This window comes from Catharus ustulatus, chromosome 4 (genome assembly GCF_009819885.2).
Source record: "Catharus ustulatus isolate bCatUst1 chromosome 4, bCatUst1.pri.v2, whole genome shotgun sequence".
NCBI classification, from domain to species: domain Eukaryota; kingdom Metazoa; phylum Chordata; class Aves; order Passeriformes; family Turdidae; genus Catharus; species Catharus ustulatus.
In genome coordinates, this window is record NC_046224.1 from 73,153,588 (window position 1) to 73,178,103 (window position 24,516).

The window sequence follows — 24,516 nt, forward strand, 5'->3', positions numbered from 1 at the left end:
ATTTTCTAGGCTAAAGAGAGCTGCTTTTGTTCGTGGTTTGGGTTTCTTTTGCTACTTTGCCCTGTGTTAAGCAAAGGTTTTCCTGTAAGTCTGGAAGTGAAGTATCCAAACATTAAAAGGCAGAGTTCTTGAACAGGAAACACAAATCCCCCTGTAACCTCACTGCTCAAGGCCACAGACACACTAATCTTCCCCAACCATGTTGTGACCCTCAGCACCAGTAACTGCACAGGGAGGAACAAATTGGGTTACCTGACACACAGCTTTCATCAAGCACCAATAAACACATTCTTGCCTCTGTTTCTTCATTCCCATCCTTGATTTTGCGGTCACTCACAACAAAAATAAATGTCCCATCCTTCAGACTATACTGACTCAGGACACCACTATAGGAATTATGATGTTGCAAGTTATTTCTCAATTTTATTATAGATGCAGTTTGTGATTTTGCATAAAACTTTTACATCCAGATTCACTGTAATAATTAGGCAGCTGAAAATTAGTTACATACCAAAATTATTCTGGGACTTTAACTGCCTTCTGCCTCAGCTCACTCTGACATCTGTATCTTTGCTTAAAGACACCTACAAAGAGACGCAGCCCATGGATCCAGATTGTGCATTCCTAACACCTAGGGCATCTTTGCATTATCTCCTTGATCCTCTGTAAAAGTTAGAGCAACCATTAGTAATTTTCAATATTCATAATGGGTTTAATATGATAATGGCATGCCCTAATCAAATAAACTCCACACAGGGAGAATCTTCCAAAGGCTGAGAAGCCAGAATGGGATTTACTTTGTTCCGATGGATTAAAAAAAATGGTCCCAGCAAAAGAGATAATGAAACCTCTGTCTGCAGAGGGATTAAATTAACTTAATGGACATGCAAACTAAATATGCAGAGATACAATCCTTTCTGAAATGTGGAAAACTGATGATCTTGGAAACTCTCCTATCACTTGGAGCCCATAACAACCAGCTGAATTGTTTTGGTGCAGAGTGCAGCTGCAGACTCCTTTATGAGGTTTTATTTTGCCTAAAAACTGAGCACAGAAGATTATTATCAGTGCAGAACTAAGGCAGTGGAAAACAATAAACATTCAGAGTTTACTTTTTATGGTTTATGCTTTGGCTCTTAATGCTGTAATGTCAGAAATTAGATTAAATTAGATGCTGGACAGAAGAGGAAAATGGGTTAAGTATTTAGATAGGCTAAGAGAACACTGCAGCATCTCATTTAACAAGAAGTGAATTACCACAGTCATTAATAATGTATGTCTAAGCATTAACATAATGTTCTGTTATTTACTTGCTCCACTCATTGTGAAATTACTTTAGAAGTCACCCCCGATTTTCCTCGCTTGTGCAAGCACACATTGTACTTTGTCATGACTCACATCCTTTCCTCCAAAATCTTTGAATATTTTGTTTTGTAAAACAAGAAACTTGCCACGGTTTGTGTAAATAAACTTTTGTTTTGCATATTAGCATGTTTATTCAAAAAGAAATCAAGCAAGGCTGAAAGGAATGTGAGAAAGAGAAGGAAATTTACAGGTGGCATTAGTAACACATTTTCAAAGATCTTGAGAAATCAGGAATTATTTGTTGGTATCTTTATATCCTAAAAAAGCCCAAATCATCTAAACACTTTAGACTCACCTTTGCATAATACCATCAAGGATTATAATTTCTTAGAAAATAAATAAGATTGGTAAACCACATACCTAAGGTATGAGATGCTGAATCTTCTGGCAAGGTATTTTTGGACCAATTGAGGAAGAAGCTGAGTACAAGCTCATTCTGAAAGAGAACACAAATACTGTGGGTAATATGTAATATTATACTCCATTCCCTGCATCATTCCCTCCAAGAAGCTTGCTGGTAATTTTTAATGCATGTATTAGAGTTAGCAATAAAAGGGAGCTTTTCCCCTCTGACCATGAGCTAGGAACCCAGGGAGTGACTTAGGCCCTAGGAGGATGGATGGTGGTTATCAGGTTTATTGGAGGAAGGCTCTGGCTGCACAAATGTCCTTGCTGTTATGAGGTTTGATTTGGGATATAAGGCTGGGGTGAATTTATTTGGAGGACAGTTTGCCAAGTCTGGTGGCTCTTTTTGCTGTTTAGGACAAGTGGGCTTTGGGAGTGTATCTTCCTTTCCCTTCTTATTGCCAGAATCAGAGCTGGAATCTTGCTTTTCCTGGTGTGCACTGCAGCTGGAGTTTCTCAGAAAGGGACACACTTTTGTGCCCCTGGTGCTCACATTGGAAAGGCTGCTGGAGGGGCTCAGGCTCTCAATATCATTCCCCTGAGTGAGTTTTAGAAGACAGCTGTCTCCTAAAACAAGAAGTTGCCTTCTAAAACTGTCCATCTTTGGCAGTGTCTCAGGGATTCTGCCTTGGTGCCTACCTGGCCCGTTTCTGCCAGCATCCTTCCAGACAGCAGTGGGGGCCAGACGTTTGTGCTCTTGCTCCATCTCTAGTAGCTCAGGATTTGCATAGGCAGCTGCAAGTACTTTGTCAGAGCAGCCCATCTGTGAAATGAAGGCAGGAGACCTCTTTGCTGGAAGCTGTGCAGGCAGCAGGAAACCTGCCCTTGGCACGGGGCTGACCTCCAGTACCTGACCTGTGTGTGCCTCCCTGGGGCTCAGACATTGTGCAAACCTCCCTCCCATGGCAGCTTAATGGACACTCACGCTGAAAAGCTCCATACACTGTTAAATCCTACCAGAAACCCACAGGGAGTGAAAGGCATGATCATATTTCACCATCCTGTTTAAAAGAGTAATCCACCTTATGTACTGCTATAACTTTTATTTTTATGTACTGACCTGTGCTGCTCTAGTGAACATATATAACAGGTAGTTACATTCAGCTGGAGAGAATTAAAACAATAAACCAAATCCCCAGATTTCAATATTTTGCAAGGTAATAAAAATGTGAATTCTTAAATGGACTCTTATGACTCTGAGTCAAAGCTGGACAGTAATTGCATTTTATTAGCTTTTCATAAAGCCATATTTCAGAATGGCCATTCTTTAAGATGGTTAGAATTGTTACATTCATGCTGATGTTACTTGGACTTACACTGTAATGAATGGGTAGGACAAGAGACTTTTCAGATTCCAGCATTAAAATGTCACCATTGTTTTTTTCCAGTCAGTGGAAAATAATGTGTCTTTTATCAGCAAGATGTACTTCATGTAGTATTTGTGTTGTTTCAATCTGACAAGATGTAGCAGAATTTGTGCAAGGAAAAAAGAAAAGGAACAGGGTAGTGAAAAGAGCAGCTAGTGAGGAGTTAACATGTGGTTAGAGCAGACAGAGGAACAGATGTGTATGTTCAGTGGATTGATAAGATTTAGAAATCTGGATTTATTTTAACAGTTGCCTTTCATTTTTCACTCTACTGTTTGGAGTTTTTCCTCCTACACTGATATTTCTTTAAAAGAAAAATCAGAGGGAAAAAAAACAGAAAAAAAAAAAAGAAGAAAGGATGGAAAAAACAACATAATTGTTTTCATTGAATTGAATGACAGATCCTTAAATTATTAGCAGTGGACTGCCAATACACCTGTCTGTACTGAGCATGAGCAATTATTCTCTCATCTGATGAAGACAGCTTACAGGGGAAAGCCCATACACCTGCCACAGCTTCCAGAACTTTAAACAGCAGAGCTATTCCCTAGAGGACTTCACTCGCTTCTTCAGCACAAGTCCCAATTGTAGGAAATCTCCAGGGTTGAGAGTATATTTTTGGCAGCCAAGCCTTTATCTGACAGCATGAAAATAAGCAGAGAAACTTAAGTGGCCCTATGAGTTCAAAGATCTTGAGAGAAGTAGGCAGGAGGTGAAAATAAAGATACACAAACTGACTTGAAAGAGGAATACAAAATTCCACACTGAGCAGCATGGCATTCTTTCTGCTTCCTCTCCACCTACTCTTTCTGCAATAAATGGAAATGCAGGAACCAAGAGGTTTGTAAATAGGAGGTGCAAAGGTTGTTTGAGGCAATGATTCCGAAATCTCATTCTAAAGGAGAAGGCTGGAAAAAAAAAAGGCATTTGGTTGAAGTACAGAAGTGGAATAATGCAGAACTTAACAAGAGGCATGAAGAGGACAAGCACGGAGCCTGCTGGTGCCACAGCTGATGGCAAAGCTTTCCTGTGTGCCCATCATACTCAGCAGGTACTGAAGGCTAAGGGGAAGCAGAAAGGCTGATACTGGCAGAAGGAATACAAGAACTTAGTGGAAAAGATTGTGTGGCAGGAGCAGATGCAGCAGGTTGTCCAGGACAAAGTGCTTCAAAAGCAACAGGCAGATGTCTCCTGGGTGTTTGCAGAGATAAGCACTTTGCACAGTGTTATTTAAAAGGCAGCAATTTCCCCCTGACCTGTGCCAATCTGCCTGCTGCAGGACTCCACCACTTAGATTTCCATCAGAAAATGTTTAAGTGCCTTATTAAGTTCCCCCTTTTCCAGCAGACCTCCAAAAACCACACTGAACTTTCAAGTGACTCCTACATCTATGAGACCTCAATCTGCTGGAACCCAGTTAACATGACTGAAGCACAGAATTAACCCTGCACCCAAGCACCCTGCTAAATAGAAACAGATCTATCAGAGCTTTGAACACATGTGTGACCTGCTTTAGGGTGGAGAGAGTCCATTTCTAACCCAGCAACTTGCGTCAAACTCAAAGGGAATCTAAGAGACCCTGTGATGGTCCTGGCAGAGAGGAAGGCTCTGAGGATGACCACAAACAATCACTCACCCTCTTCCCCCCTGGGATTCCTACCTTTAAATCAGCAAGTAGAAATTCCCTAAAATATTGCACACTTAGGGCTTCTTAGGAAATCCTCCTATCATTTGTCCAACCATTCTTACCTAATAAGACAGAAATCTTCAACAGGTGAATCTGATATTTGCTCAGGTCACTTAGCACACTAACCCAAACAGGAGCAGACTGATATGTGTGGTCAGTCTGGCTAGAACTCACAGACCCTTTTTCAGCCATTTAACTCAAAAGGGACAAATTCCACCTTTACTTGCACTAGGACACAACTTAAACAGAATATGTTAGTGGCCTTGGGGGTCTGGCACAGCCCTGCACTACTGCAGCATGGTAGAATTTGTCTGCTGCTTTCCATCAGACACTAACTAGAAAAGCACTCTGCAGTATGTGAAACACAGCCAGATCTCAAGCCAGATTTAATTTCAACAGAAAGAAAAGCAGCCTCCCCTCTGCTTTCAGCTTTCTTTTCAGCAGTGCTAGAGTAGATTTGGGGTCAAAGAACACCCATGCTCCTGTTATACTTTAAGAGGATGGAGAATCAGCAGGAAAGAAAGAAACCAGAAAAAGCTGACCTTGGTGCAGCTGTGATAACTTCAGGAAAGGACAGTAGAAGAGAGAGCACTTTGAACCTCCCCATTTTGGCTCTGCTGGATGCCCTGCCACAGAACACAACAGTGGTGGGAGTTCAAGGGACCTACATACCCTGGGAGCACTTTTTTCCCTCCCCCACATTATGTGCCCACATACAGGCATGTAGGAGCTTTTTCCTCATCTCTGAAAATCCCAAGGAGCACCAGTGAATAAAATGGAAATGAAATATGGGAAGCTCTTATCAAATTGATTACTTTTACAGTGTAAAACATTAGTCACCCTAGAACAATGCTGTGGTCCTGGTTTTTACTGTGTGCTTGAAAATGAGTGAGCATAATTTACAATCATTTCCATTTACGTCCTCTTTAAAGCCCTTTTCAAAGCCTATATGTCACTATAAAGCTGTTTCTAGAACCTATCTGCAGCTGAAACACCATCACTGTTTGCTTACCTGCCTGCACAAGGTCTATCTTCACTTCCAAAGTCCTCAGTTAATTTGGATACTTAGAAAATCTTTATAGACTCAGACTCCAAAATAATTTTGGTTTGTTTTGCTTTTTTCTTTACTGAATAACCTGCTGTGCACCTGCACTTACAATTGTGTTTGACACCAGGGCCAAACCCAAACTTAATTAATGGAGCCTTACCCTGCTTTTGTGATCCCAGGCAAAGCACAACCCTTCTACAATACAGTCATAACATGATAGGCAGCCCTAATTTATATGATGAGATTTGGGCTGCAGTCTTCATCCAGCCCATCACTCAGCTGGAGCTGAGTGAAACAGAGAAAAATATAACAATGGTCAGCAGCAGCTGTCTTTTGTCACATACTTGCTTTATACTTTGAGAGCATAAACATTTTTCCTCTTCCATGTTATCAAATTTCTGTACAATGTTTCTTGGTGCTTCACCACTTATTGGTGACATCACTTTGTTGTTTTGAATGGAGCAAAATGCAAAGATTCTGATGATTGTTGAGAATTCTGCCCTGCAGATCTAAGAAACTCAGGTATTTCAGTGTCTGCAGATGAGTCAGTCAGCAGTGGTGCACCTGGCCCAAAACTAAATATTCATTTTCTGTGATCAGAAATACTGACACTGGTTTGGGACAAGTAGAATGAAATAAAATTTAAAAAAAAAAAAAAAAAAGCAAAGCAAAAGGTGCTGAAACCTGTTTTTCATCCTGTCCTAATTGACTCAGTATGACAATGAAGGTGCATCAACTTCTGCATGTTAGTGATTGATGTAATGAATGCAACTTGTTCATGAGCACAGTCTGGTGAACGAGTTATTTATAACAGTGCTAACCTGAATTTAAGAAAGGGCTCCTATTTAGGCACTTCTTCAATAAAAGTAACTGAGGCTTATGCTTTAAGTAAGCCACAGACATAAAAAGAAATGCCTTGAATAGGGATGGACATGAGCACGTTTAAGCATTTAAACCAGTCCAAGAACAAATATTTCCATCAACTGATGTTTCTGCATTTGCTGGATCTGGCACTAAAAGTCAGAGATAGAGGAAGAAAAAGTTTCTGTTCATTAAGGAAGGGTTTGAAGAAACATTTAATTCCATTTGGGTCCAGTGGAAATAAGAAGGCAGCTGTTTTCCACATCTCCTACTTCGTTCCAACCATTTAGCAGAAAAGGTGAGTGACATTCTGACCTACTCTTAATTATAATAAAATTTTCATAATCAGAACTTAGCCTGGACTAAAAAGCTTGCACTTAAGACATGACTGAGGTAGGAATTTGGATGTAATATGATTCTTTCTTCATTTCTAGGATTTATAGTTGCTTGACTGATAGAACCAAGCATGTATTCAGTCCTGTGTGGACTGGACTAAATTCTTCAGAGCAGAAAATAGTGCCTAGTCATTTAAGATAATGTGTTTACAGTGATTACAAGTGTTACAAGGGTGTTTGATAATGAAATAAAAGCTCTTCTCCCCATCTCAGGCAATCCTCCAGCCTACTCTACAGCTGCAATACATTACAGCTACAATTCAGCATAAAGGAATTACTCTAGCAAGTAAAAGGAATCATTTTCTACAGGCAACTGATATTCCTAGATTTCTTCACAAATTTATGAATTAATAATTCACTCCTATATAAATTTAGTATTTCATAGGAATGACAGTTTGATAATGGTTAAGAACTGACAACTCACTAAATAGTTTCAGCCAGGCTCATTAACATTTTGAGAAAAAGGACAAATTTGAGTGCAAAGTTGTCATAGGCACAAAAAGGGACAAAATAATTGCATTAATTTTATCAAGAAAGCCTCCTAGCTTGTCTTTAAGCTCATTCTAAAGCCAAGATGACACCACAGTATTTTTAACAGAGTCATACCAAAGTGAAAAGTACAAAAGAAGGGAATACAAAGGAAATTATCCACCAACTGGTCTCCTGCTCTAAGTGGGTCAGAACACGTCAGTATTTTCTAACTTCTCCCACTTCCCAGCAGGAAAAGCATGTTGAAGTAAAAATAATGATTCAAAATATATGGAGTATCAATAACTTTAAAAGTTATCATCCAGAATTGCAGGTTAGGTGCATGGGGGCAAGCAAGATGATTTCCCACCTGCAGCAGCACTTTAGGGATGGAAACAATCTGCTCATTGCTCTGTTTGTCATCCCTTGCCCTCCAATGGCAGCACAGCCCTCACAGGTACAGAATTGCTTTCTTCTCCCTCTGGCTGAGCCCTCCAGGCTGTCTCCAGGCTGGAAAATTGTCCCCTGGGCTCATTCAGAGCCACAGCAGTGGCTGTCCCCGGGCAGAACCTGTCCAGAGTCACCTCCAAATACCCCAGTAATGGTTGTGCTCCAGTGCTGGTAGGATGTACCCAGTGCAGGGCTGTATGCAGGCAGCCTGCTCTGGCTGGGCTCTACCCCACAGAGCAGGAGGCACAGCAGAGCTTCTGTGCATGACTGGGAATGTTTGTATGGCTATCCCAGGACTTTCAGCAGTGTCATTTCTTAGCTGTAGATTGGGCTTTGCACAGCAGTGCTTGGCCCAAATTGAAAACACATGTACCTTCCAGCAGAAGATACTGAGCTCTTAATTTCTGGGTGATGGGCTCAGATCAGCTTCTCCTCAACTGTGACCCAAAGGCACTAATGTAAAGTAAACATTAAACATGTAAAAAAAACCATGGCCCCAGTGTGAAGCTCAGAAAGGAATCACAGAATTCTCAAGGTTGGAAGGGACCTCTGGAGATCACCCAGCCCAACCCTGCTGCCGCAGCAGGGTCACCTGCAGCAGGGGACACAGGAATGTGGCCAGGTGAGCTCTGAATGTCTCCATGACCTCCCTGGGCTGTTCAGTGCTCTGCCACCCTCAGTGTAAAAGATCCCTTCCTCATGTGTCACAATCGTTTAGTCATAGTGTCAAAAGTATAAATAATATAGATGTTAGCTTTTCATTGGACTATTTGTCTTTAAAATCCTTGTAACGAGCAAAATACAGCTCCATTTTCTCACTTTTAGCTTGTTAGCTAAAGTACTAAAAAACTCTCTATACTATAAATAAAAATTAATAAACAACCAAGTCCAAACACAAAAATTAATCTCTTGTGCTTCAATCCTAACTCTAACTTCATACAAACAAACAAACAAACAAACAAACAAAATAACCACTAATATGTAGTACCACTAATACTCATATTGAGGTGAAACTTGTGGGTTTTTTGCACAACAGTCTACCCAAACTTGAGCAGATTATTTAGCAGTGTCAGGCAAAGGAGCCAAGCAACCAAGTCAGCTGTTCATACCAAATACATGTAACTTAGTGAGACAAAAATATTTTTTTATCCTCTTTGGAAGTCCCAATTTCAACTCAGGGCTCAGAGTTTGTATTCATATTAATAAGAAAACTCCTGTTTGTTTTGCATATGGAGACTTTCCTCTTTAATCTCTATTACAAAGTCACAGCTGGGAAAGTTATATAGTTAGGCATCAACCTTTATTTTTTTCCTCCTGCAAGACGTTTGAGATTTTGGAGAACAAACATCCTGTCATAGCCTCTTTTGGCTGTCCCTGCATGGAAACAAAGCAGCCCCAGTTTGTGCTGTGCCCTGAGGCCATGGGACATGGCAGGGCTCACCTCGCAGGGGCTGTGCTGATGCGCCCACAGTGAAACATCAGGGTGAGCCCCCAGCTCGTGCCTTGGCTCACTGGGATTCCCTGAGCCTCTGGGTAAGCCTGGTGTCTGATATAAAACACCATTATTTCCCTGCCTGACAGCTTTCCTGACAAAGGCTGCTCACTGGAGGATGCTGCTGTCCCTCAGACCCTGGTGTCACTGTCAGTAATTGACTGTTCAGCTCCTGAAGTGATACAGCATCATGATTTAACATCTTCCCAGGGTGCCTGTGGCCCCTGTGCTGCTCTGAGCCCTGGCTTTTATGCTGCTGAGGTGCACAAGGCTTTGTGCTGGCACAGAAAATGAAAAGTCAATGTTCGTTACCATTTTGGCTTTCCATTTTTAAGCAGAGGGAAAACCTCAAACCTCAGAAAACAATAATGAACAAAAACTGAGAAAAAGCCAATTTTAATGGGCACAATGCATCATTCTGATATTATTGGAACATTCTGGGTTAGGTTTGCAAAACTTTCTTCTACCTGTTAAATACATTTTGAAAAGGGTATTTCTGGGCTGAAAGAATGGAACTTTTCATTTAACAACTGTCAAAACCAGATTTTTCAATATTTCAAAGCTTACTTCTTTTTTTAGACATTACATTCCTTAGAACCTACTCCTTACTGTCAAAAATTCAGTGAATCACTACTTTTCAATGGCAGCAAAGGAAGGAAAGTTTTTTTTCTGAAAAATGCCCTGCCTGTTCTAATAAACTATTTCTCAGTCATACTTGTCTTTGTCTTAAGTTTTGATGAATGTTGCAATGGCTCCATCCCAAAGTGCATCATTAGAATATGTGTCACTTATGTTTTTTTTTTTTTCAAAACGGGCAATGGAAAATTTCCTTTTGGAAAAACGCTGCTCGAAATCATGTGCAAATAAAATAAATGCTGAAAATGCTCACATTAGCCAGTTTCCTGGAGCCACTTAATAGCTGCTTCAGGTAGAAGTTCAAATCCTTCACTCTTTTGTGCTCAAGATCTGTGAAAGGCAAATGCCATGAGTGGGGAAACCTGCAAAAGAAGAATATTGGTAAGCAGAACTCTTGAACTGTATTTGCTGAAAATATTTCCAGCTCTACTTGACAGAAGAAAGCCATGACTCCCTAAGAGGTTTTGCAGGTAAGGGAAGGAATGCTTCCAGGGTAAGCTCACAGGTAACATTACAGTGACTCACTTTCTTCAAATAATTTGATGGTAAATTGTCTCATACTGAAGAACTTTTTCTTTCCAAATAATTAATTTTAAAAATAAGCAAGTAAATAAAAAAATCCTAAAAGGCACTTCTTTGCATTTTACAGTCTCTAAATATATCTAAATGACTGGCCCTTTATGATCCCAAGAAAAGGTTGCCTTTTTGCACAACAGATCTCTGATCTCAGCCCAGAGTTGACATATCCTTACCACAGAACATCGCGCACCAAAGCCTTACAGCAACAATGTAACATTTCATGAATATATCATTGCTTGCATTTTTTGCCTCAGCTATTTAGTGTGTAGATAAGGTTTTCAGAGTATGTCCTGATCCCATATTTAATTTCAGGTATTAGCATAATAAAAATAATAGATGAAAACAAACGATCATCATACTAACAAAATCAATCCCAAGAAAAGCAATAACAATAAAAATAGCAAAAGTAATACTCTTGCTGAATTTTTATTAAGATGAATTTAATTTTGGGTTAGTAAATAAATTACTCATGCATAGAATGGCCTTACGTCAATTTTCAAATACTTTGGTGGTTGAAAATGTCAAAACCTCCCATTTTTTTACTTGAATCATCTTTGCATTTTAGAGACAATGCATATTAGATCATTCAAAAGGTTAGAGCTTTAACAACACATATAATCAATTTATATTAACCTTGCCCTGACAAAGGGTATTTATCTCCTAGGCTGAAGGAGCATTAGAAAAGGAATCTGTGCTAAATTGCACATAATGGGCTGTGTGATATGGGTTGCTAATAGCAGGATTCATAATTAACATTATACTTTATGTCCTCTAATGTATGAGACACAGAAGGGCAGAAGTTCTGATCTGGTTGTATTTCATGTCCCACCACCACCACAATAAACACTCAAGTGTGTTTTGTTTACAAACCTCCTTTTCTTCAGCTATGAGCTTTTTTACCCACTAGATCTCGACAAGTATCTGAAGGGTACAGAAAAAGGATCTGTGCAGTTTGTGATACACTGGGAAGGGACATTGGCCAGCTTTTAGGAAGGAAGCTGCAAAATCCTGTAGGGAAACCTCAGCTCTGCTAAGAGTTTGTGATTAAAGCAGCAGGGGCCAGGGTGAGATCAGCATTCCACATGGGTGTGGGAGCTCCTGCCCCTGGCACTGCAGCATCAGGGCTCTGACAGGGGCTCACAGATGGATGAGAAGAGGGGACTGTTCCCTCACAGAATCACAGTGGCAGGACACATAATGAGGAGGGAGAAGTGACACAAGCCTGGTTCATGGCACAGGAACAGCACAGATAAAAACAGAGCCCAGGTCATCTGGCACACAGAGACAGCCTGAGATTGCTCTGGGCTCCTCTGGGGCACAAAAGGACTCTCTCGAGGGGTAGGAGAGGAGAACTGCTTGGAAGCAGCTTAAAATGAATCAGTGTGTGTAACACAAAGAGAGGGCTTTGGCTGGGAAATGCAAAAGATGCATCCAAGGCACAATAGCCAAAGAGAGGACAGAGAAGCTGCTGATGGATGGCAGCACTGTGGTGGCACTGAGCCCTTCTTTCAAAGCCTTTGGGCCTCTGATGTATTGAGTCAGTGCTGCAAGTGGCCTTGCCCTTGGAGATGCACTTGTGTTAGAAAAGGTGAACTTCCCAAACTGATACTTTGAATCTACATGAAATGGGTCAGAAAACTATGAACTTGCACTGTGTGCAAATGTCCTGCACAGCACACTGCATTTCCTACCTGTCTGAACTTTGTTCTGGTATAAATGATGTCACCTACGCACTTTCTTGGGTGAAAAGATTTTTGGCACTTTACAAAACAGTAATTAAACACAATTAATACCCTCTCAGAAACCATATGAGAAGGATGGTGCTACAGTGCAAGGGCTTGCTTAGGGCAGCTTTGTTTCTCACTTTTAAATACGGGCTGAGTGAACACATGCTAATAGCAAAATTTCACATTCTGAGAACTCTGAGCTTTTTCCATTTGTTTCTTACAATACACTCCCTATTTAGCACTTGTATGAAGCACTCTCATATTTCCTTGTTCTCTTCTAATAAGACATGAATATGTACAATTTCATGGAATCATTACAAAGCAGAAACCAAGTCCTTTCTGCTAGCAGTTCCAATTATTCTAGCAATAGTAAACATTTAAATTTTTTAATCAGACATTTTTAAACTGATTTAGTGATTACATTGTGGAACAAGGCTTTTTCCTTCCTTTGAAGCATCTGGCATCAGCTAGAGTTGGAGCTTCGTAACACACAGGCAGGCTAATGGTCTGATACGGCATGGCAGTTTCAGTAAAAACTTTCTATAAAGAAATAATTAGGTTTTTATTATTAGAATAAAATCTGGGATACATTAAAAACCTCAAATTAATGAAGTTCTGTTAGAACATAATGCAAAATTTTAACATTGTAAAACGTGCCTATCAAAAAACATCATAAAATAAATTGTTTTAGCACAATCTTAGGGAAAGATCCTGCAGTGACAAAATACTGCTGGGACTGAATTATGGCAATAAAGCACTGGAGCTCCTAGAGACAGCCTCAGTAAATGCAGATTAACCCTCTGTGAGTTCTGAAGTGCTCTTTAGCAGTGAAAATGCTGCAAAGGGTTTTATTAGAGGTAGATTTATCTGAAAAATGACTAGCACTATTTTTGAAATTCACTACAGGGTTTCTGAGGTTTATGTGTTTCTGAAGAAAAATATATTTTCTTTCAAAGGGCTCTGCTCACCACAGGAAAAATTCATAAACAGGTATATTTGTTAAATATTTTATTTTACAACCTAATGGTTAGCCTGCAAGTATCACCAAATCAAAACCACAATTCAAGCAATTTCAGTATTTGTTTAGTGAAATTTCAATTCTTACCAGCTGCTGCAAACCAGTTCATGTGAGAAAGCCATAATGAATCAAATCGGAGTCAATAAAATGCCCTCAGGCAGGAGAAAGATTCTCTAGAGTTAACTAACCTTAGGCCGTTTTTTCAGAATGCTTCTTATGATCTCGGTGGAATATCAGCTTTGGATCTGAAATTCATGGACTTTGAAGTTTAAATATTGTTGTTTGTGGCTGTTTATTTCATGTCAATCCAAAGACCTTTTTCTTTTTCAAGACTATCACTTGAATCTCAGCTTGGTTCAAGTAAGCTGCTTGTATTTCAGGTCAGCTTTATGGTTTTTTTGTAGGTTGAGCTTGAAGAAGGGCTTGTACTAGGACTGTCTAAGAGAGGGCTGCTTTGTACTCACTGGTGTATGCAGCATAACGTTTATGATATATGTGGAAAAAAAACCCTCCATTTGTATTTCTGAAGCCATGGGCAATCGTTACATAAGGCAAAGCTGGTTTATATAAGACAGAAATAAACCCTGGGACTCGCTACCCCAGGAAACTGGAAAGAAATAACATTCAGAAAATGAAAAGCAGGAATGGACATGCACATGGATAGAAAGTACAGTAATTTCACGATTATAAGCCGCACTGATTATAAGCCGCACTTCTGGGTTTCAGCAACTTTTTGGTTTTTGTCCATACATAAGCCGCACCTGATTATAAGCCGCATGTTACAATACAGAGTGTGATAAAAGGTATCTGTTCTATCACCATCTGTTGAGGGTGGGGACAGTGATCCTTATCTCAATGGCAGATAATTTGCTAATGGGCCATCCATTGAAACCAGGCAAGGCATTGTTCTTTATCTTTTCACACCCCATCCTTCCTCCAGCCAGTCATTGTCTGCTAATGGCCCATTGAGTCCCACTGCGTGACTGATAAAATTACTGCATCCCATTGAAAGTTGCTCCAGCCAGGGGGAAGAGCCCAGCATTTCTTACCAAGATAAAAACAGAGGTTTTGGGACAGTAAGGGAGCCCCTTTCTCCACTGGACTCCAGAGGAAAACCGGATTTCTCCACATCACCACTGGACCTCCAGAGGGAAACTGCACCTTCTGCAGGAACACTGCTCCAACTGAGCCACATCTGTCACTGCAAGGGGACTGCAATCACCATTTAATGGGACTGCTACCAACACCCTGCCTGACGGTGTCAGGTTGTACTCTGACTGTGTCAGGGTTTGGAGTTTGTTTCTTTGTAGTACTGTATTTCTATTTTAATTTCCCTAGAAAAGAACTGTTATTCCTAATTCCCATATTTTTGCCTGAAAGCCCCTTGATTTCAAAATTATAATAATTTGGAGAGAGGGGTTTTGCATTCTCCATTTCAAAGAGAAACTCCTGCCTTTCGTAGCAGACACCTGTCCTCCAAACTAAAACAGCAACTTTTCGTTCTTTGTCCATAGATAAGCCGCACCTGATTATAAGCCGCACTTTGGGTTCGGACCAAAATTTTAGTCAAAATGGTGCGGCTTATAATCGTGAAATTACTGTAATATTCAGAATTGTTGCAACCAATGACAGTGGATTTTTCAAAATATATTAAACAGAATGATGTGAGGCACAAAGTGCTGGGCTTGGGGGCAGGACAGTACATAAGATTATTGTCTATTTCTCAATTGAGGGTATGTGCTTCGTGTTGTAAAGATGTTCATTATGGTGCTAGAGTCAGAGATTTCTGTTCTGGCTCACTGTGAACATTTCTACATTGCTTTAACATATGGACTTGCCATAAGTTTTGATAAACATCATAAAGAAAATAAAAGCTATTAAAGGCACCTTTAATGAAGTCTACACCACTTACCCTTTAATTTCAGGAATAGTTTTGTCAGGCCCAAGCTGTTCCCCTTTTGTCCTCCCATTAAAAAAGGAAGAATTAAATACAAAACTTAGACTGCCACAATGGTCTGTGATTCAGTTTCTTCTGGAGCTGAATAGAAGGCTTGACAGAATATGTCAACTCTGCCTTTGTATTTTTAAAAATACAACTGCTGTGAATATTCTCACAGTTTTGAGCACAGAAGAGAGAACCACTTAACAGCAGAATAACATTCACTAATATTAGTGAATATAGCTGCCTTACTCTGGGAGGGCATGAAATGGGAATTGCTTCTGGAGCTGGCTGTGAAGTTTTGAGAACTGGTCGAATGATTTTTCCACGAAGGTGACCACATTGCAGGTTTGCACCACCTGGATGAGATATACCTGTGTTGGGGAAAAAGGAGAGGCAGAGCAGAGAAATGATCAGAAAGGCATATTAAAAAAAAAAAAAAATTACAAGAGAATTTATAGGGCGATTTTAACAAAGAAAAACCTTCCTTTAATGTAGTGTCAAGTGCCAAAGAATTCCGTTTGTAATTCATAGTCTTTGCTGCATGGAAAGAGAAACTTGCCTGGGTAGCATACAACTCAAACACTGAAAGATCACTGCAGTGTGTGAAAACTAATAGTGCACCATTAAAGCATCATATAACAGCCTCCAATTTCTATTAGGCTTCCTAATTTTGTGCCATGCTTTCTTTCTGGATGCTTTAATTAGCTCTTGATTTATTTTTCACTATAGGGAATGAACTGCTCTCCTTAATGGCTCCCTGCAAATATCAGTCTGCCTGGTGTTTTTGCTCCCTGGTAGCTCACTGCTTATTTCACCACTATTCATCCCATGATGCTTTTAATGTGGCACAAACACATCCTCTATAAAGGAAGAGGGAGAGTGTGTAAGTTCTTGAAAGAGTCATTAAAGATCCAGGCAAATGAGGGTAAGCACAGAACACAATACCTACAGGGTCTGGCTTTTTGCTGAATCCCAGAATGGTGGCCCTTGCAACTGACCCCTCTGTGTCCAGCACCATCCACTCCTGGGGGACAGGCTCTGGGGCTGGAGGCTTAGCAGAGCTCCCCACTGACATCTGCACAAGCGTGTGGATCAAGTTATTGAGTTTCACAGGGAAGCACTCCAAACTTTCCTTTATTTTCCTGAAGGACAAACAAAGAGAAGAGGTGCTATTTATACTTTTTTTTTGTTTGTTTCCACTCCTCGACCCCTTTTTTTATGCATACAAGCCCAAAACCCCCTAGATTCTAAAGCCTACCTCACATACCCACACACACACCCCAGTAAGAGCTATTTGCACTACAGCATACTCAGCCCCCGAGTTCCATTGCTTAAAGGACTGCTCCTACTACAGCCTGCCTCAAGGCTTATCTTGGAGCAGCTCTTCCCATGAGCAGACATCAGGGACAAGCAGAACATTTCCATGTGTGTTCTGAGGAGTCCCAGGGCTGAACAGCACGTATTCATTTTGCTGAGCAGGAGAGAAGGCACTGGTTATGATTATATTTATTTTTGGTTTCACTAACCTCACATGGGCTTACATGTGTTTGCGCAGGGCTCTTGGATTTAATTTGTGATTTAGCTGAGCATGATGTGTTGCTAAATCCTCTACCTAGTTCTTAAAAGCTCTATCACTATGGAACTGCTTAAGATGAATTAAAAAAAAAAAAAAAAAGAGAATTTTTCTCCTGGTATCTCCCTCCATCTCATACCTGTGCAAGGGGAGCAGCAACACTGTTTTGATTTCCTAGAGTTTTGAGATCTTTCATCAGAAAAGACACAATAGATTTAAAAAAAAAAATAAAAAGATAGATAAACATGTAGATATGTACAGCAAATGTGAAAGTGAACTTGAGAAATAACACTAGAAGATAATCACAAGAGTGAGATGCAGCACTTACTAGAAAACCCTTGCTCTCTTGAATTCAACTGCTAATTGAATTTGTAAGACCTATTAACTTGTGATGGTATTTTTTTTTTCATTTCCCTGCTCATTTCTAGAGCTCTCTGAAGATAGCCTATATCTGTTGTGATGTTACAGTACAACAACCCATTAGTTTCAAATTGTGTGGCAGCAAATCGTCTACCAAATAGTCAGGGGTTTGCTGTGTTTTCTTTTTCTTTACCTTTTTTTTCCTCCAGTTTTGGATTATATCTAACTAACTAAGGTTACAAGGCCTGACAACACCCTTAACCATCTTCATCATGCCTTGTTCAAAGATGAGCAAATGCTTCACCTGTCATTTCAAATTAGATTTTTATTCATGGGTTTCTGTGAGTGGGTTGGAATGCACAGTGCAATCATTTGAAATCAACTCCATTCATTCCATTAGCCTTATTTCCATGATCTCACATGCTCTGGCTAAAGTCTGTAACTTCACAGATAAAACCAAATCAGAAAGAATAAGGAATATTCTACCTACAGGCATCTCCCCAGCTCATGCCTCTGAAATTCAAAATAGTGTGTGAATTTATCATACACTAATTAGCCACAGTAAACAGAGGAAAGATGTATATGTTCTTCTTAATGCAACACAAGGAAAGCTACCTCAGAATTGATTTGGTTCATTATCTTAATTATTAATTACATTCTTCAGAAACAGATACAAACGTAATAAAGTAAACAAATCAACAGTGATAGAAGATAAGAAAATAAATCTCGTTTCAAAATCTTAGTACAAAATCAATTTAGTGATGATTAACCAGGCTGCATCAGAGGTGAACTCTTCCTTTTTAACTCCTATGTATTTAATTTAATGTGTAGCTTAAACACTTCCTAAATCACTGAGACATTAGGCTATAGAATCTGTAACTGGCCATATTATAGCAGAGCAATTAGGGAATTTGCCACATTACTATCATAGGCACGTTAACTTTGCAGCTAAACACACCGCATTTTAATTTACATAAAACAAGCCTCAGCTTGTAAATTAGTACTAATTCAGACATCATCACTGCACAGAACTGCCTGATATCAGACAACCACTATTCCTTCCATGGGTCCATTAGGCTTCTAAAATACTTTTAAAACCCAGACTGCTAATCACATCCTTTAGATCTAAACAGAGCCTTGTGTTGTCACTGTTGCAGATTTTTCCTGTGAGTTATTTGAAATTATTACATCTAAAATCAAATGAGAACAGAAGTATCAGTTTTCTCCACCTCTCTGTTTTGTCTCCATGCAATCCTCTTTGCAAAGATAGAAAACATTAAGCAAACCTTATTACATGTAATCCACAAAGAATTCAAATCTCTTTGCTATTCTGATGCCACCTCAGAGCATCTCCCCAGCAAGATGGAACAACTCTGCAGTTTTTTTCAAGGGCAAATTAGACTAAGGAAACCCTCTTTCCCAAAAGCTGGTTCCTGACTCTCTGTGGAGAAATGGGGTATATCAAACCTGTGTGTCTTATCTTTTTGAGATTTGCAGTTTATTTTTGGCCTGGATTAGTTCAATGACCCAGTTTATCACATTGTGGTACCTGATTCCCCTTTCTGCTAGAATTCCTAAAGTTCATCCCGAGGACCAGTGGTGGAAGTTTCTCCTTGAACTCCCCCAGATCCCCATACACCTTTTCTCTACAGCCACATTAAGCTTAGCAATAGTTGAAAGAAGCAAGGTCTTGGGTATTCTTTGTAAAAGTCCTTCTCTTGCTCCCTGACCATTGACACCTTTGCCAGTACCCAAATCTGGCTCTGCCTTCACAAAGATGATAAAAAAAAAAGTTCCTTATTTATTTCAGAGCTCTTGTAGCCCAGGCTGCATGGAAAATTAATGCCTGATGGTCTAGAGATAGCTAAACTAAGTGAACAGTACAAAAATACGGAAGAAAACAGGAAACTGTCATGTACTGGATTAATATTAGCAGTGAATCCAAATAGTGCCAACACAGATTTCAGAGAGAAAAATGCTATTTTCCACATGACAATAACTGTTTACCATGCAGATTGGTGTCTGACCTACTTCTCAGAAAAGAAAGTTAAGTATTTGGGATTATTGCAAAGTAATGACTTTTTGCTTTCCACCTGCTGAATGGACTTTGAATTTCAGATTTGGCTTCAGTCTTTCTACAGAGCTGTTAAATTACAGTACCAGGTAAAACATGAACAGACTGGCTGGCTGCTTGTGTAAAAGGAGATGGATGAAAAGTTTGACTAGTGTTTTCAGGGGTGACTAGTGATAGTTTGCCACTTTAGTTTTAGGAAGCAGCCATTCCTTATGGGACAGGTATTTTGAGGGCTGTTGCTTAGATTTTTCAGGACACACCAGCCTTTACACCCAGCACATGCAACCATTATTACTGACTAGTTATTTCTTTATCTTTCTCAATGGTATCCTGCTTCTCATTTCCATCTAGGCCTGAAAATCACTTAGCATATAATGGGCCAAATTTATTTTCATGGGATTCTCGGATGTTAATGAACAGTGTTTCATTTATATTCCACATTTCCATCCATGAATTTACCAAGCTCCATTTTAAGATGAGTAGTATGCCCCCATATTAGCAGAGTTTTCCAGAGTGTTACTGCTTTCAGCAACAGACCTTTTATAATACTAAATCCTCAAAAAACATAAATTCAAGGAGGAAGTCTGCCTCCTGTTCACACAGCACAATCTTTACAAACTACTTGAACATCACTGAAGTAAAGTTTAGTGTTGTAGTTTGTTCCATTGCCTGTCAGATGCCACCAACTTTCAGTGTGTTTCACCTGTTTGGGAAATTTCTTGCTGAAATACCCTCAGCCCCCTGAGAAACAGAGATTGGCTGATTAATTTGAGATCAGCACCATGTTTTGAAAGGAGTTACTGTGGATTGCCCAGCTTGAAACTGCTGGCATTTGTGGTTTGGAGTGGATATGCTAGACCTGGGCAATGACAGGTACCTAAAAAATGAGTCCATTAATAAATAAACAAAGCAGCTGACCCAGGCAGCACCCCCTCTGCCAGGCTGCTGAAGATGTGCAATGTGCACCCCTGGTAACTGGCAGATCCACTCTGCATCTCTTATTCACGCGTTTCCATGAGTGGGTTAGATTGCACACTGCAATCAATTGAAATCAACTCCATTCATCGCATTAGGCTAACTTTATGCTCTTAAAACCAATTTTAAATATACATCCCTGTGCAGGCACATTAAAAATGTCAGGCAGCCTGCCACAGCATGCTGATATTTGAATACAACTGCAGAAAACCATAGAGGAAATTTATATCCAGAGGTAAGATGGGTTTCCAGTTTCTGATAAAACTGTTGTCAGGGGAAGAGGAAAGGAGGGAGGGCTAAGGATCAAATTGAGTTGCAAGGATCAAACTGAGTTCAGGGCAGATACTGGAGAGACAAGGATGTTTCATTTGGCAGTAGGTGCACAGGGCTGATGGGGAGACACAGGAACTCTTGTTTAACTCTCAATTGGTGCATTGTTTACGCACCATGTGAGGCTGTGACCTTCCAGAGGGCTGAGAGTTGTGAGCTGAACGCTGCTGCTCATCAGCTCACCACAGGGCTGACCCCCTGAGAGAGAGGAGCTGCTCACAAATTACACCACAGACTGCTGCTAAATCCAGAATGAGACCCAAGGAATTTAGCAAAACACAGAATGGTTTATGAGCCTGAAAGGGGTCAATGCATTACAGCCCAAACTCCGACACAATTGTTCTGCTGGCCCAAGAGGTGATGGCAAAGAACAAATTAACATCTCCTGCCAGGAGCATTCTGACATCATTCATCATTTCGTGTTGTTTCTAAACAACACCAGGGCCAATGTCAGTGATATTGCTAAGCCAAACTCTGAAAATTGCTAAAAGCAACCCATTCCTACAGAAATACAGAGGAATACTGTTCTCCTATTTCCCCTAGCAGAAGATTGGGATTTTCAGCAGACACATTATATGATTGGATCTGAAAGATTACAATAACCACCCTGTACTTAGAACAAGAAACAACTTTCTGTTGGCAACGTTTAACATTCCAATGACCACACTCCTTGCCTAGAAAAGAACTTTCAAGAAGCAATGAAGTGTTTTTGGAAGAAATTATAGAGAAAAAGGAGCTACAAATTGTGAGGGATTTGAGAATTACTAGAAGTTGTGCTAATAATCAGAACTTGCAATTTCCTTTTCTTTCACCTTGAAAAATAGATACAGGAATTGACCATGAAAAGTATGTAACTGGATTTTTTTTTTCATATCAATATTTTGTATAAAAAGGAGATAAAGAATAAAGATGATGTAGGTAACACAAAGCTCACAAAAATCTTAATATATTTCCATTCCTAAAGCCAGGTTGGAAAGTGTTTTTACAGACAGTCTCTGCATGGATCTGGGTATCAGGCCATCCCAAAGTCTTTATTTTGAGAAGTACCTGGATACTATTTCCAGAAGTTAAAATCCTACTAGACATGAGGCCTGATATTATCCCCATGTTCAAACATGTTGAAATGTTAATACATTTTTTGAATTAACAGAAATAATGTTCAAATGAATAGAAATCAGAATAAAGAAGAAAAGAAGCACCAAGAGAAATGAGATCCATGGAAATTCATGAACTAATGTAAAGGGATTTTCTTCTTGAAAATGTGCATATATAATACAAACATATCCTAGGAATATTAATGAATAAAATATGCATTCTAGCAATACCTCTCTTTTCTATGTGGTGTAATGATGGAAAATAACAAAGTTTCAGCATTTTGAAGGAAATTAGAACAACAGTTCTGGAGTTTGCAGAATGCATTTTAGAAGAAAATGAAGATTTCCTTCATTTCCTTAACACCATCCCTAACAAGAAATCTGAGGGAAAGAAGGATATTCTGGCCCCCGAGTCCTACCTTTAGTGTCTCTGAGCTGGATTTCCTAAGCCTAAAACAAACAAAAAAAAAAGCACACCAGCTCTTCCTAAACAGTGTTGGCTGGGGAAGACTGCAGGTGAATTCCCACTCTGAAGTCCCTAAGCTTTCAAAGGAAGTGTGTGGAGATCCAGCTCTGCCCTGAACCAAGTCTTCATCCTCAATCTTCCAGCCAAGCAAGGCTGTAGTGATGCCAACCTTAACCTAAGTGGCCCGTCTGGGAGCTGATCCTTTCCAGAGCTCTGAGCTTTGCATGACACTGATGCAATTTTCACTCTGAAGACTCAGATTTTTGTGCTTGTTTTTTGTATGTCCCTGCCCACTTTCACTAACTAAACAAATTGAGTGTTTTACCCAGGAGAGACAGACACAACCACCTGAACTATTTGACAGAATCAAGACTTGTACAGTTTAATTAGAAACTGCATGTTTCCTATTTGAAAAGGAAATGTAAGTCTGTAATTTGGGAACATGTGAAATTTTAAAGGAAAGGATAGAGTAGGAGTTGATGGTAAGTGTGAAGCTGAATGAACAGGTGAAAAATTTCATTATCCTAATACAAATGAAGCTTTAAATGTGCCTATATTCAAACACAAAGTTTTTCTGTGACTGATCTGTTAATTATTTAAAAGCAAGAGCCAGCACTGTTTGCAGATGGAGAAACTATGGCCAGCAGAGGGAAAGTAACTTCTCTTTTGTGAGACAACACAAAAGATCAAAAGAGGAAGAGAAAAAGGAGTAAAATGCAGAAATTGGAGGCTCTCACTCAGAATATTAACAGGTTGAACCTCTTTAAGCAGTCCAAATCTGTTTGCATGTAGCTGTTGGATTTAAAAACAGAAAACATTAGATACAAATCAGGATGGTTTCTCCATGAAAGCCTAAGAAATCTCCAGGCACTGAGTGAGCGACTTGTTACAAGTGTACCACAAATGCACAACTTCTTCCAGAAATTTGAGGAAATTGGTTGTAACATGCATAAAGAATAACTTCGTAAAAGCAAACATGTGAAGACAAATTATCCTTTTGTGTAATTTCCCTGATTAAGCTTCTCAACATAAGAGGAAAAATTGCTTCATGCCTGAAGAAGACAGGGTTTATAGATTATATTCTGGTTTTACCTTGTAAAGTAGCTTGTAGCCTGGAGATCTGAGTCCTGAGGACGGAGGTTATCATACACGTATTTCAGATCCTGGATGCTGCTCAGCTCGGGCAATCCTGCATGCAGCATCTAAATGTAAAGTAATATTAGATCATTAGTCCACTGCTCTGATGAAAAGAAATTCAAATGAAATGGGCCTAAGTGAGGGAAGAAATGTTTTACACCAAAACATCTTGTAAAAGAGTTTTGCTGATCTGAAAAGTGGTTCTGATGCTAAAGCAATGCCTTGAATAACAAAGTGAATATATTGCATTGTAAACCTTCACAATGAGGCACCTGGAAGAGGCATGGGTCAGAATCAATGACCCATTCTAGTTATTTATTTTCTCTACAGATACCATAACCTCAAGGTGTGCATTGCTGAGCCTCCTTCAGATCCTTTTAATAGTGATAAAGGGAAGGTGACGAAATTCAGCCACCTGAGCAATAATAACCACATTTCTGTTATGCTCACAGTGCTGTCTTAGCCCTAATTCAATTTGGCTCAACATCACCCTCTCATTTGTAACTCCTGGTTCCACCAGCACTGCTCTGGGCTCCTTCTGAAAAGGGAGCACAGATTCACTCCCTTGACAGTCAGAGGAGGAGAAAAGCTCCTCAGACACTGATTCATAGCAGGAGCCCCAAGGTGGGCAGTGAGAACTGGGGCAGGCATCATTCCCCATCAGTGAGAAACAGAACTGTTCTAGTTAGTCAGCCTGATTCGATTAAAACACCAAATAATGCCAGTATTCCCCCTGAAAAGCAAACACTTGAGGAGATTAGGCAGTTCACTGTGTCCAATTGCCCATACAGTTCTCTCCAGGCATTTCCAAATGTCAACAACAACAATAAAATTTACTCACTTCAAAACCTACTGATTTTTCTCAGCAATCACAGCAAGTTAAGAGTGATGCCTTTTTTGTGTGTAATGCAGAAAAACATCACTCCTTCAGATGGCTCAGATGGAAATGTATCTGAATTTGCAGTCACTGCTGTGTATTCTTCACTGATATTTATGTCTAGCTCAGACAGAAAGACCCATTGAGTTTTTCAAATAACAGCAAAGAAAAAAGGAAGCACTGATTTTAT

General features: G+C 39.8%; 1 protein-coding gene across 1 annotated transcript in view; it reads right to left on the minus strand.

The window, feature by feature from the left end:
- Positions 1-24,516, minus strand: part of PIK3C2G (phosphatidylinositol-4-phosphate 3-kinase catalytic subunit type 2 gamma) — a 172,038-nt gene that overhangs the window by 25,500 nt on the left and 122,022 nt on the right. Inside the window, exons 25-30 of the mRNA XM_042779210.1 lie at positions 23,405-23,514; positions 16,390-16,582; positions 15,690-15,811; positions 15,411-15,461; positions 10,428-10,536; positions 1,726-1,801 (exon numbers count right to left, since the gene is read on the minus strand). Of these exons, the coding sequence (XP_042635144.1) occupies positions 1,726-1,801; positions 10,428-10,536; positions 15,411-15,461; positions 15,690-15,811; positions 16,390-16,582; positions 23,405-23,514 (661 nt within the window). The remainder of the gene's footprint in view (positions 1-1,725; positions 1,802-10,427; positions 10,537-15,410; positions 15,462-15,689; positions 15,812-16,389; positions 16,583-23,404; positions 23,515-24,516) is intronic.